Source organism: Hemicordylus capensis, chromosome 3 (genome assembly GCF_027244095.1).
Source record: "Hemicordylus capensis ecotype Gifberg chromosome 3, rHemCap1.1.pri, whole genome shotgun sequence".
Taxonomy (NCBI): Eukaryota; Metazoa; Chordata; class Lepidosauria; order Squamata; family Cordylidae; genus Hemicordylus; species Hemicordylus capensis.
The window spans coordinates 44,386,607-44,400,349 of NC_069659.1; the positions used below are offsets into that span (position 1 = coordinate 44,386,607).

Sequence of the window (13,743 nt, forward strand, 5' to 3'; positions counted from 1 at the left end):
AATGGGAGTGGCTCAATTGGAGTGGGTGGGAACTGCACCCTTGCCACCTATCCACATAAGTTCATAGTATAAAATACAAAATAATTTCCAAAGCTTGCTTCTGAGAATAGCTTCCTTCTCAGCTAATCCAATCTTGTTAGTCCTGTGAGTCTCATTTAGCCGTAGGACAAACAGTAAAATTTAAAATACACAGGTGGACAAATTTGTTGGTACCCTTATAGTTCATTGAAAAAGTGTCTTATGCCTCCTGAAAAGCAATTAAATGAAATGCAGTTGTCCCATATATCCTTGCATGCCTTTGATATGTCATCGAGTAAGGCAAAGCAAGTGTGAAAAGAGATAAAGTATTACTTATTCTAAAGTGGCCTGGACACATTTGTTGGTACCCCTAGAAAAAATCATAAATAATTGGATTAGAGTAATTTTTCAAATTAGCTGTTTTCTTTAATTAGTATCACACATGTCTCCAATCGTGCAATCAGTCATTCAGCCTACTGAAATGGAGAAAAGTAGTCACTCTGCTGCTTGGTATCATTGTGTGTCCCACAATGAACATGGACCAGAGAAAGCAAAGGAGAGAGTTGTCCGAGGAGATCAGAAAGAAAATTATAGACAAGCATGTTAAAGGCAAAGGCTATAAGACCATCTCCAAGCAGTTTGATGTTCCTGTGACAACAGTTGCAAATATTATTAAGAAGTTCAAGGTCCATGGGACTGTAGCCAACCTCCCTGGATGTGGCCGCAAGAGGAAAATCAACCCCAGAATGGGCAGAAGGATAGTGAGAATGGTAGACAAAAAGCCAAGGACAACTTCCAAAGAGATAAAAGCTGAACTCCAAGGTCAAGGTCCATCAGTGTCTGATTGCACCATCGGTCGCTTTTTGAGTGACAGTGGGCTCAATGGAAGAAGACCCAGGAGGACTCCACTGTTGAAAGAAAAACAGAAAAAAGCCAGACTGGAATTTGCTAAAATACACATTGACAAGCCACAATGCTTCTGGGAGAATGTCCTTTGGACAGATGAGACAAAATGAGCTTTTTGGCAAGTCATATCAGCTCTATGTCCACAGACGAAAAAATGAAGCTTTCAAAGAAAAGAACACCATACCTACTGTGAAACATGGAGGAGGCTCGGTTATGTTTTGGGGCTGCTTCGCTGCATCTGGCACGGGGTGCCTTGAGTCTGTGCAGGGAACAATGAAATCTCAAGATTATCAAGACATTCTGGAGCGATACGTACTGCCCAATGTCAAAAAGCTCTGTCTCAGTGGCAGGTCATGGATCCTCCAACAGGACAATGACCCAAAACATACAGCTAAAAGCACCCAAGAATGGCTAAGAACAAAACATTGGGCTATTCTGAAGTGGCCTTCTATGAGCCCTGATTTGAATTCTGTTGAACATCTATGCAAAGAACTGAAACATGCAGTCTGGAGAAGGCTCCCTTCAAACCTGACACAACTAGAGCAGTTTGCTCAGGAAAAGTGGGCCAAACTACCTGTTGACATGTGCAGAAGTCTCACTGAGAGCTACAGAAATTGCTTGTTTGCAGTGATTGCCTCTAAAAGTTGTGCAACAAAATATTAGGTTAAGGGTCCCATCATTTTTGTCCATGCCATTTTCATTTGTGTTATTATCTGAAATATTCTGTTGTATCAAAACTCTAAAGCAAAGTCTGATTTTTGTTAAATGTGGAATAAACAATGATGGGTGCCAATTACTTTTGACAGTCCAGGTTATTTCAAAGACAATTGTGAGTTCTTCTTTTGGTAAAAGAACACATTTGTCCATGTGAGTACAAGGATTTAAAAATCCTTTGAGATGTCTTTTCACCATCCCCATAGTGTTAGGTATGCCAAGCCCACCAAAATCAAAGGTACTGGGTGCATCTTAACACCACACAGGATTAAGTTCTAGGGATGTGCTCCTCACTGTTACTTTAATTGTACTTTCTTATACAATTGCATTTTCTCCTATCTTGCAAAGCAGTGATTTAAAATTCCTAATTCTCTTCTTGATGCATCTTTTGAATTTATTCTGGCACAAAAAGGTTATAAGATAATTTGCATTTAGATAGTTTTCTTTGTAGGGTTAACATGCCATTAAATTTACGCATTTCATGCTTTACCCTGAAGTTTTAAATGCTAAATCTGATGTCCAAAAAGCAAGCAAAGAAAGAGAAGTCCTTTGTGCAAAATAAAAACAGGCCGTAATAAGAGAAAGGGCATGCTGCACCTTTCTTAGAGAAATTAAAAAGCAGATTTCAGCGCTTATGCTCTTGTGAAGCTTCTTCTTCTTCTTTTTAAACAGAGTCAAGCCATTAGCCCGTCTGGTGGTGTGGCTCGCTTTCTTTCCCCTCCCACACGAAGCAGCAGTAGCAGGCGCAGGATGACGTTAGCGTAAAGACGTCACCACGTGCAAGTCCGAATGGAAATACCCACTCCAGGATGCCCTATCGGCTCCTCTGTTTTAGAGCGTGTCTGCTGCGCCTGAGCAGTCGGCGAGTTTCCGGCGGAGGGAGGGGGCAGTGGTGTGCGCCTGCGCAGTCGTACACCAGCTGTCACCGCCGCGCGCGCGGTGAGTTTGCCGTTGCTGTGGCAGCCGCGGCCTTTCGAGGCCTGGCTGCGAGGCGCTCGGGCGGGACGGAGGCGCCAGGGGCTTCCAGCGGCAGGGCCGCTGCCGCCGCCTTCTCTTCCTCCTCTTCCTCCTCCTCCGCGTCCCCTTCCCCGCCGCAGCCGCTCACGCTGCTGGTGATGCACCCCTGCGGCCGGGGGGACGGGGAGGCGGTGGGCGCCACCGTGCTGCAGCCTCAGGTGGTCCCGGCGGCCTCAGAGGCGCCACCCGCTCAGGGCGGCCTCATGCTCTTTTACGAGCTGGGCCCCGCTGGCGAGGCTGAGGCGGACGGCGAGGCCGCGGGCGGCGGCGGCGGCGACAGCGCGGGCAGCCCCGGCGGCGGCCTGGACGACCTGGACGACGAGGACGAGAGCGGGGCTCCGTCGGGCGGCGGCAGCGGCGGCGGGTGCAAGAGCTGCACCTACCAGGGCTGCAGCGAGACCACCACGCAAGTGGCCAAGCAGCGCAAGCCGTGGATGTGCAAGAGGCACCGGAACAAGATGTACAAGGACAAGTACAAGCGCAAGAAGAGCGACCAGGCCCTGGGCGGAGGAGGGGGCGCAGGAGGAGGGGCGGCAGGAGGCCCTGCCTCGGCCGCCACCGCTGCGGGAGCCGCCGCGCAGGGAGGAGCCGGTGCCCCCGGCGGCGGCGGACGGGTTGAGGTGAGGCCGAGCGAGCGGTGGGACGGGTGGTGATGGTGATGGGCTGCGAAAAGAGAGAGTCGGCCAGTATGCCGTAGTGGTTAGAGTGGGACTAGGACCTGGAAGACCCCAGTTCAAATCCCCGTTTAGCCATGAAGCCCATTGGGTGACTCTGGGCCAGTCGCTTCTCCTACCTCGCAGGGTTGTTGTGAGGATAAACATAACCATGTGCACTGCTCTGGGCTCCTTGGAGGATATAAATGTAAGTGTAAATAAAAATCCAGAAGATGCCCAGGTAGCCGCTCGAAGACAATAGCAGGCACGTATATTTCTGTGTGTCAGAACCAACTGGGAAAGTAGGGGAAGTTGCGTAGGCCTGGAGGAGATTGCCCTGTCTGCAATCTGCCACTCTTCAGTGATTTCTTTCGTAAAAAGACTAGCCCTGATCTACTGCCCTCTAATGCAATGAGATTTGCAAGGAATAAATTCTTATTTTCTTACACAACAGTGCAGAAGTTAAGGAGGAGTGTAGGATTTGGGATATATTCTTCAGGGTGAAAATATCTTTAGGATTGCATTTTTCCCCTTGGTTTCAGTTTTGTACTGCACAATAGATTGGAATGATACTAGCTGTTGGACCAGTGTGATTGCTGCGTATCTGGCCCCTGTACAACTAGAAAAAAGGACATGTGCTGGGATGTACTTCTGCACATTCCTAATTGTGTGGTAGATGTGTTGTCCAAGTAAAAGAGGATAGCTCCACCAATGCAACAGCAGTTCAGATGATATTCTGAACCGCTTATCCTAAATATGTGGGGAAATAGGATGGATGCACACATCTACTTATCACCCAGTGCCCTGGCATGCTGTTGCCATTACATGGCATGGGGAGTGCATGGAGTTTTATTTTATATTACTTAGTTATGTTTTTAGTTTATCAGGACTACTTTGATACAAATTGCAGTTGATTTTATTCTGGTTTGTTCTGTTGCTGTATCTTTTTTGGTATAGTTTTGTAAATGTTTGTGTAGTGCTTGCAAATTATAATTGCCCCTTTTACACCATTTTTAGGGCTTTTTGAGTGGAAAATTGTTTATATAAAATTACTAGTTTTGTGAGGCTGCTGAGAATTCGTTGCTAGAGATCCTGAATTCTGTCACAAAACTTTAATTCACAGAATATATTATTTGGATATCATGTTGAATAGGTTTTTTTAATGGTCATATGTATAGTGTAGATATGCCCTTGGTTACTGTTGCATGGTAATACATGAATTGTCAGCAGACAGTAATTTTCTGCCCTTTAATATTGGGTTGCTAAACAGGAACCCACAAATTTAGGCCTAGTTCACAAACCAGCCATTATTTGTGGTCACCACCAATGTCTTTTTCCTTCAGAACCTTTTATGGCACACAGGCATAGGAGAGAAGCAGGTCCTTGGTCATTTGTACTGGGATATAGAGATGGTAAGAAATAGCAGGAGCTGTCTGCTACTGCTCAGAAAGGATTCCTGCTGTTTTGTTTCTCAAAAATGGCAGTGGAAATCAGACCTCTGGGTAGGAGATCTGAGTGGTGCTGGGTGTCATACTCTCCAGAGGGCTGGAGGCACACACCACTGACGAGCTGGTAAGTGGATTTGTAGGTGCCTGTTAATAAAGATAAGAACATCACAAAAGCCGTGCTGGATCAGGCCAGAGGTCCATCTAGTCCAGCATCCTGTTTCATGCAGTGGCCAACCAGGTGCAAAGCCAGCAAGTAGGGGAAAGAGGGCAACATCCCCTCATGTTGGTATTCCTTAGCATCTGGTGTTCAGTTCAGGGGAAAACAGTTTTATAATTCTATAATTGTGTCATTAATAGTTAAAACATAAATGTTTAATAAGCTTAGTTGTATTCAGGCTTTATAAATTCTGTTTAGATGTTCAGAAAGATGGTCTGGTGATTGAAAGGTCAGTAATAATGAATTACATGAAAAATTCCATTATGCTATAATATTTTAGGAAGAGATAGTAGGTTTTTGTCTTCCAGTGAGGGACTCCATTAAATAATTTAAGCTGCTTTGTAATGACAGGCAAGTACAATGTATTTTCTCTCTTCCCCCCTTTTGTTATCAGGATTGCACTGAAAGTTCAGTTTCTGTATCAAAGCAAAGAACAGGTTCTATTGGAGATCGGCCAACAAAACCTACTCTCTTGGAACAAGTGTTGAACCAGAAAAGACTGGTAATGCTCTTGTATTTTGAAGGGGAAAGTATTGAGACTTTTGCACAATTTTTGTTTAAAAAGTAATTTCATAGGTTTTATAAAACAAAATTGTGAATACATTGGTACATTAAAGATCAGGAAATAGGTGGACCTAACTAGCATTTCATTTAATTGCTGTTCTCCATAAATTTTGACTAGCCTTGTTAGTGAAGCCAAAATGTGTGGTTGGCAGGATCCTGCTTCTCCCTTCAGTGCAATCATATGGATGTTTACTCAGAAGCAAGTTCCACCATTTTCAGTGGGGCACAGGTAAGTTGCAGCTTTGTCTCTGACCTCATGCTGTGTCTCCATGCGGGATCAGGACAATCTGCTTCCCTTCCAGCTCCAAGTTGGGACTTGAAAAAAGTGGTATGTGTGAATGATCCCTGCAGTTGCATCAATAAAACTAATTATGATTGCAGGAACCATTCCTGCCTGCCCGCCCCTTTTTAGCTCCAAACTAGGAACAGAGGGAGCAGGACATCATTTTGGTGGTATTGCTCAGATAAGGTTCTCCGGGTGCCTTAGCTACCCAGTGCCAGAATCAGCTGCTAGCTCTCCCTCCAGAGGGCTTCCACTGGCACTGGATGGGCTGCTGCTAGCTTCCACCCCACTTATAGCTGGAGAAATGGATCAGATCTTCCCTGAGTTTTGAGCTAAAGCTTCAAAGGTACTTGTGGAGCTTGTAAGCTCATATTCCAAAGCAATAATCTTAATTCTAGTCCTCACAGGTTTGAAAACAAATTTGAAAATGTAATGGCAGCTTTAAGGATGAGGAATGAAGAGATAAGTAAAAACAAAGCAGCAATAACAACAAAATAATCTTAACAAATTCACTTGATTATGCTGTTGAACAGGCTGAGACCTTTAGATTATTGGGTGTATGTTTCTTACAATATAAAGGTACAGATTTTCCAGGCAAGATGCGCAAAGGTGTGCCCTAAGACGAATGTAAGCAGTGCTTGTTTCATTAAACCATGATTTGACCCTTCTGCACATATACAGCAGAGCGTGGAGGGGCTTTTTGTAGCCATAATGCACACCCCTTTATATCCTAAATGTGCAACACTGCATCTGACCAGGCATGGCAAGGTGTGGGCTTTTCTCCTCTTTCCTTTGGCCCATCCAGAATACCACACTTTTCACACCATACATGCAGAACTTATTCAGTTCTTGAAAATGGTGAATGCTGCAGAAAAAAAGAAAAGGGCCTCATCTGTTGATGCCTAGTCAATTATGTAGTATGCTACAGAAATTTGTAATATGATAAAAAGTGGAATCGTACATTGTGGCTAGAGATGTAGCCCCTGAATGCCCTATACTCTGCCTGTGAAGTAGGATTGCAGTGTTTATGACTGACATAGCTATATGTCTCTTTCTAGGCACTTCTGAGAAGCCCAGAAGTTGTACATTTTCTGCAAAAGCGACAGCAGTTGCTAAGCCAACAAACTTTGGAGCAAAGGCAGCAACCATTTTCAGGAGCACCAGTGTGATGGGGGGGAGGGGTATACTCGAAGAACCTCAGCTCAAAATGGATGAAGATGATGTAGACCACTGAATTGTTCTAATTGTTGCAAAGTGTAGTTTTATCTTTCGCTGCTTGGATAAGTCAGCAAACCTGACTCTTATTTGCTGTTTGTTTTTTCAGAATGGCATTTGGGTTGTATTTATTAGAAACTGGTTTTTTAAAAAAGTTTTTATGAAACCTTTGCTCTCCACTGAAGTCTTCCATTAACATTCTGGAAGCTGCTTTGACCTTTTTGAGAGAGTCACATAAATTAATATATGAAATCAGAATCAGATTTGTCTAAATCTTTTGCTATGTGAAAAGTTTGATACCTTGCCTAAAGTGATTCTTTGATGATGGTCATTGAAGAAAGAAATACTTACTTTCTGTGGAAGTTGTAAAATGTAAAATTTGAACCAGTCCTGTTGCATATATTGCTCAGGGTTGTTGGTGGGGGAGTACTAGGCTATTAGGTTTGTGGAGAAGGCCCATGCTCCAACAGTGGGATTAGATTTGTCATTCTGGCCAATCTAGTTGATCACTTTCTGTACTGCATTATAAAATAATGTATTCCAGGTTGGTATTAATTTCATGTGCATTTGTAAACATGGTTTTCAAGTATTAATGTGGATATTTCAGTATATTACTGGCATGATTCATTAAGAGGCATCCATTTGAGCCTATTTATATTAATTTTATATTTTTAATAAAATTTTGTACTAATGAACAGAAGTGTTCATACAAGGATATATTAAGGTATCATTTTTGTATCTTTCTAATTGTCATGCTATTTCTGAACATGTTTGAATTTTTTTTTAGCCATATGGAGTACAGATACATCATCTAAGTTAATGTTTGTATATTAGACTTCTAGAACGTTTTGTACATACTGTATATTATTGGCATCTCTTTCTGTCTTATCCTAACTAGGTGTGCTTAAGCAGAAACAATTCTGTGTTTCTAGGCTGCTCTAAGCTGTGCTAAGATATGCGAATAATTTAAAATGCATGTGGAGTTTGCCTATTGTGCCCTTTAATTTGTAAATTAGTCTTTTTAGTTTGGGTAACATTTTGTTTTCCAATTCTGATGAGAATGAAATTCAACTGTTATTTGCAGTGATGTTCTGCTTCCCTGCCTGTTGTATTTATATAGTGGGGCACTTTGCTGATTCTCCTCTGCTGTGGAGGTACAGGATTGATGAAATGTTGTTGTATTTTGCTAAGCTCTGTCCCTTTGCTGCTAATAAATGGGTCCACTTGCCTTGAATATCTTCTAAATAAATGTTTTGTCCCTGTTCCCAATTGTTTCATGCAAGATTAGCTGCTCCCTCACCAAGAACAGACCTCAGAGCATCTGTTGTACTGAGAATCGGGGCTAGTCCCCTGCCATCTGAAGTTAGTGAGATGTGAGACCTGTAATAGAAACTACTTTGGTGCTAAACAAGACTATGCAAACATAGTCTTTGTGCTTCAAGAGAGACACTTTTTTGCAATAGACATTCCTGGAAGCAGATATGTGGGTGAAAATTAGAAAGCAGTATGATCTGGAAACCAATAAGTAAGAATAGAATAATAGGGGTGTGCACGGAACCGGGCCAGTTCAGTCCTCCCCCCATTGAACCCCCGGTCTGGTGGGGGTCCGTGAATTTTTATTTTTTAAAAATGCTAAATACCTGTAGCTCCTTCGGGGGGCTTGCTGTAGGCCGCAAGGGGTCCAAAAGGGTTCCCTCTCCCGCCGCCGGCCTCCCTCATCACCTCCGTGGCTGGGTAAATGTATTATTTTTGGCCCTTTGGGGACTCCGTAAAGGCAAGCGGTGGCCATTTTGGCCGCCGCCACACATGCGTAAATGGCCTACGGCCTTGCAGAGGGCATTTCGCATGTGCGGTGGCGGCCAAAATGGCCACCGTTTGCCTTTACAGAGGCCCCAAAGGGTCAAAAATACTATATTTACCCAGCCACTGCGGTGATGAGGGAGGCCGGTGGGGGAAGAGGGAACCCTTGCGGGGCCCCCGAAGGGGCTACAGGTATTTAGCATTGGTTTTAATTTTTTTAAAAAAAATTCACGTACCTGTCTGGCAGTTAGGTTCCGGTCCAGACGGAACCGGGGTGGGGGGGTTCGGTTTGATCCCAAACCCCTGAACCTCCGGGCCAGACCGGTTTTACACATCCCTATAGAATAAACAGGAGGCCTTTCAGAGTTCACTGGGAAGCAGACAAGGAAATAAGAGAAAGTTGTGTGAGAGTTATTCAGTAGCAATTAAGGGTTGCAGGGTGGGGGGAAGTTGGTAGAGTTGAGAACAGGGCAAAAAAGCATGTCAATTTTAAAACTAATTGAACATCCCTTGCAAATAGAGAGATCCGTGGGCAACCTAGTGCATGTCTGGCTGTTCTGAATGACCACACCTCCATTAATTTCAAAGGTGAAAGGCAGTTGCAAGCATTCTGATGAGAAGTGACTCTAAGTTGCATCCTAATTGGGTTATTTTCTGACCTGCCCAAATTGTTTATAGCCCATTGTAGTGTTCTGTGCCGCTGATTTTTTGTCATGTTCATACTCAGAGGAACATATTGGTGTGTGTTTGTAGTAGCATTAAGCTAAAGTAAAATAACCCATCACAGTTTACTTCATGAAGTGAATTAGATGCTATAGAAATGACTAATGCTACACATTTAAAATGTTTATTCACTTAGGAAAAACCATGGTGGACCCTTGACACTAAATGCATTAAAATAGATGTGAAAGGCAAATAAAATAAAAAATAGAACAAAAACAGATGTGTTTGTATGTTTTTGAAACTTCCTTTTCCAGATGAATACCACTTTATTTTGTTTGACTGGAAACAGTCATGTATTGACCAGATTTGAAGCAGATTGTATTTCATCTAACAAGAAATCCCAGTTTACTCCAAACATATGCATTTTAAAATCAGAATTTTAATTCCGTATGCAATGCTTGAAGAGGCTGTACAGCATAGATTTCTAATGTAATGTGGTAATGCCATCATAAATTGTCTGTTCAACTTGAAAGAATATTAAATTAGACAGCATCTCTTAAGGCAGGCTTTGAAAGTGATATAATATGCATTTCACATTCATGGTATGTACTGAATAACTAGCTTGATACTTACCTACATGAGAGATACCAATTGTCTGCTGAATTGCCCTGAAGCAATTGTAACATTTACAGGCACCAGCATTAACATCAGTTGTGAAAGAAGCTGAAATGAGCAGCTTCGTGGTCATAGTAACAACCCTCCTGTGATCAGGATAAGTAGCAGATTGTCACCACTGCAGTCAGTCTTCTCTGTTTAGTAGTATCTTTCAGCTTTCATCAGGTTTTTTGTTCTGACTTACTGCTGCTTTAATTCTGCTCCTTCATATATGCGGTGCACTACTGTTTTTCCTATAGAATAAAAATCTGTTCTAGAAATAAAAATGAAAGTAAAACCAATACACTTACTTAGCATGTTACTTTATTAACATTAAAGACAAGACATAGAAACAATTACAATAGGGTAATACTATAAATAAATTAGTTTGTTTATGGTGGCATGTCATTTATTTACTGACTAGCCTTTAAAACACCAAGCTAAAGACAACACCAACATCTGCTTCATTACTCAGTCAGTTTAGTTGCCTTATGTGACAGCAAGTGCTGAGCCACCACGGTCTGTTGTAGCATTTAGAGTAGTCTTGGGTTTAAAAAAGAAGTTTGAGACTCTTCTGAGGCAAAGATACTAGTAAAACTGGGCAGGATCGAAACTGCCCAGTTTTGTGGTGAACTTGTCTCATTTATTTAAATAGTCTGGATCCTGCCCACCATCTCTACAGCTATCTTTATTAAGTTGGCTGCAGTATGCTAATAACACCTTCCACAAAAACTAACAAGCACTTGGAGCAGCTTTGCTCTGGCTGTTATAGTGAAGGGAAAAGGGTAGAAACTGATGAACAAATTTTAAATTGCTGTTTATTCCAATTTTCTGTTCAACTTGGCTATGACCACTGGCAGTCAAAAACAGCTTTAGAAAGCCACATGCATAGATGTTTGGAATATTCAGTATGGACTATTTGTATGCTTTAGATTTCACCCCCAAAAGTGTGTGTCCTCACTTCTCATGATTAACTATAGTAGTATGTACTTAGCCTAATTACTACCAAGTATTTTAGAGTACATCTACTAATACCTTACAAAATATTTTTTTTTATCAATAGCCAGAACATCATCTCTCTGGTGATAGTTATCTATATTGGTCCTCCCACCCACCCCAATCCACAAAGGATATGCTTTGAAATATGAATTAAGTTCTCTACACAGGAAAATAGCTTGCTACATTATAAACTTACTTAACAGTGCAAAGGGCAGTAATGTCCACAAACGTTTATGGAATTTAGATGAATTTATTTACACATTTTAATTTCACTCAAGAAATGGAACTAGCAGGGGGGACAATGAAAAAGTTACACATTTAAAATATTCACAATTCATGATGCACAAAATCCACAAGACAGGTTAACATCTAGCATTTTAAAAACAATGATTCATGGCATAGTGTTTGGAAAGAGTAATATTTATCTTGTGTGATCTAAAACTGGTTGCAATAGCTGCCCTTTAAACTTTAGAAATGTTGCTTATTTTATTGTCAGAACTGTTGCTTATTTCAGGGTCACTGTCAGGAGAATGCATGCTACTTGCTCTTTCGAAAGGATTTTGTAAGAATTTTTTGAATACAAGGACATTTGCTAAAATTATTTGAATGCTTAGGGAAAGAACTATGACAGTTCTGTCTTGCTGGAAACAGGATAACTTTAAAAAGAGAATCTACCCCAGATTTAGCCCAACACTGTGTTAGAACAGGATTTCTTAACCTTGGGCCCCCAGATGTTGTTGGACTACAACTCCTAGAATCCTCAGGTGCAATGGCTTTTGTTTGGGGATTATGGGAGTTGTAGTCCAACAATATCTGGGGGCCCAAGGTTAAGAAACCCTGTGTTAGAAGAAACAGAGGCTATTCTCACGCACACCTTAACCCAGGCTAGGGAAGCCCAGCCTCAGTTTGGCTGTGCATGAGAACCCCCGGGATCAGGCCCAGCTTTTAAACCTGGCTTTTAGCCAGGGTTAAGGACTCAAGCGAGCTCTTAATCCAGGCTCTGGTATTATGTGTTCACTGGGGCTATGTCTAGCCCTAGCAGACGGAGAGATGGGCACCTTAGAGCACCCATCACCTGTGGGAATCCCCCAGTAAATGTGCAGTGCATTGTGGGATATCCAGAGGCTAGGACGCATCGCTCCAGCCTCCCCCTGCCCCACCCAGCTGTGTGAAAAAACCTCAGTTTTATTTGGATGTTGTCAGCGTGTTTAAATTGATAGGGAGCTTTTCATGGCCAAATAGACTCTTACTGAGAAGGTTAAGGAACCAAGCCAGCTAATGTGAGCTGACTGGGTTTTTAATTAATTAAAATGAATCTCCTGTAGATTGTCTCACTGCCACCAAACGCTCCTTTGTTTACAGAGTTAACTCTGACTGGAATAGGAACACTAAAACTACTAGTCTCCCTTTTACTTTGCTAGCTGGCAAGTATTACAAAGGTGGTTCCACTTAAATAGTTTAAGTGGGGAAGTAGCAAGCTTTGTGATCCTGCTTGAGGCCATGTGAACTAGAAGCTTATCCTCCCCCTCTCCCAGCGTCAGTCAAACACTTAGAGGGCTTGTAAAACCAATATATTAATTTACTACAAGACTATTTACTACAAGGACAGCTCATAGTTTAGCACTGAGACAGGAAGTCATTACTACTAGTGGGCCCGGGCACAGAGCATCTGTGCCTCTAGCTGGGCTCTGCCCGGGCCCACCGCCCAAGCCCGCGGCTCCGGCCGGGCCCGCCGCCACCTCGCCCGGCTTCCCCCACCGCCTCCTCCAGCCGGGCCTGCTGCCTCCTCCGGCTTCCCCCAGGCTCCGGCTTCCCCCGGGCCCGCCACCTCCTCCAGCTTCCCCCACCACCTCCTTGCCTTGCCCAGCGCCTCGGCTCCTCGGCCTGTCCCCATCGCTGCCAGGCCGGGCCCACCAGCAGCCATGGTCGCCGCCGTTCTCCTGGGTGTGCCGCCAGGACCAATCAGGCGCCCCCGCAGCCCAGCCAATCAGCTGGGCTGCCGGGACGCATTTTTCCTGGGCACACCCAGGAGAATTGTATATATAGATGGGTGCCTCAAAGAGTGGATGCTGGGCTGAAGCTCTCTGAACCCATCTTCAGCTGATAAAATGGCAAACCCTCCCAGAAAGTTTGACCTACTCTGGGAGAGGGGAAGCCTCTAGTTCACATGGCCTCAAGCAGGATCACAAAGCCTGCTACTTCCCCACTTAGACATATGTAAGTGGAACCACCGTTTTTGTATTTGCATGCTAGCAAAGTAAAGAGGGGACTGGAAGTTTTAATGTTCCTCTCCCAGTCAGAGATAACTCCGCTAACTAAGGAATGTTTGGTGGCAGCAATCCTTATTAATTAATTTTAAACCCAATCAGCTCACATGAGCTGGCTTGGTGCCTTATACTCATGTTTTAACTTTTCTTTGCCATTTTATCAGCTGAAGATTGGTTCGGAGATCTTCAGCCCAGCATCCACTCTTTGAGGCACCCATAGTAATGACTTCCTGTCTCAGTGTTAAGCTATGAGCTGTCCTTTCTTGAACATACACACTGACAAACCCTTCAAGTGAAAGTTCTTGAAGGGCTAATTCAAGGTCCT

The 13,743-nt window shown here is 43.3% G+C and overlaps 1 protein-coding gene and 1 long non-coding RNA gene across 2 annotated transcripts; one reads left to right on the plus strand and one right to left on the minus strand.

Annotated features, from left to right (window-relative positions):
- Positions 1-296: 296 nt before the first annotated feature.
- Positions 297-2,536, minus strand: LOC128352041 (uncharacterized). Its single transcript, XR_008320181.1, has 3 exons — positions 2,236-2,536; positions 1,109-1,183; positions 297-926 (listed from the first exon to the last, which is right to left on the minus strand). It is a non-coding gene; the product is annotated as an uncharacterized LOC128352041 (long non-coding RNA).
- Positions 2,537-2,583: 47 nt separating this feature from the next.
- Positions 2,584-8,299, plus strand: RFXAP (regulatory factor X associated protein). Its single transcript, XM_053312210.1, has 3 exons — positions 2,584-3,275; positions 5,368-5,475; positions 6,879-8,299. Exons 1-3 carry the CDS (start codon positions 2,754-2,756, stop codon positions 6,987-6,989), a joined length of 741 nt encoding a protein of 246 aa, XP_053168185.1. The 5' UTR covers positions 2,584-2,753; the 3' UTR covers positions 6,990-8,299.
- The last annotated feature ends 5,444 nt before the right edge of the window (positions 8,300-13,743 follow it).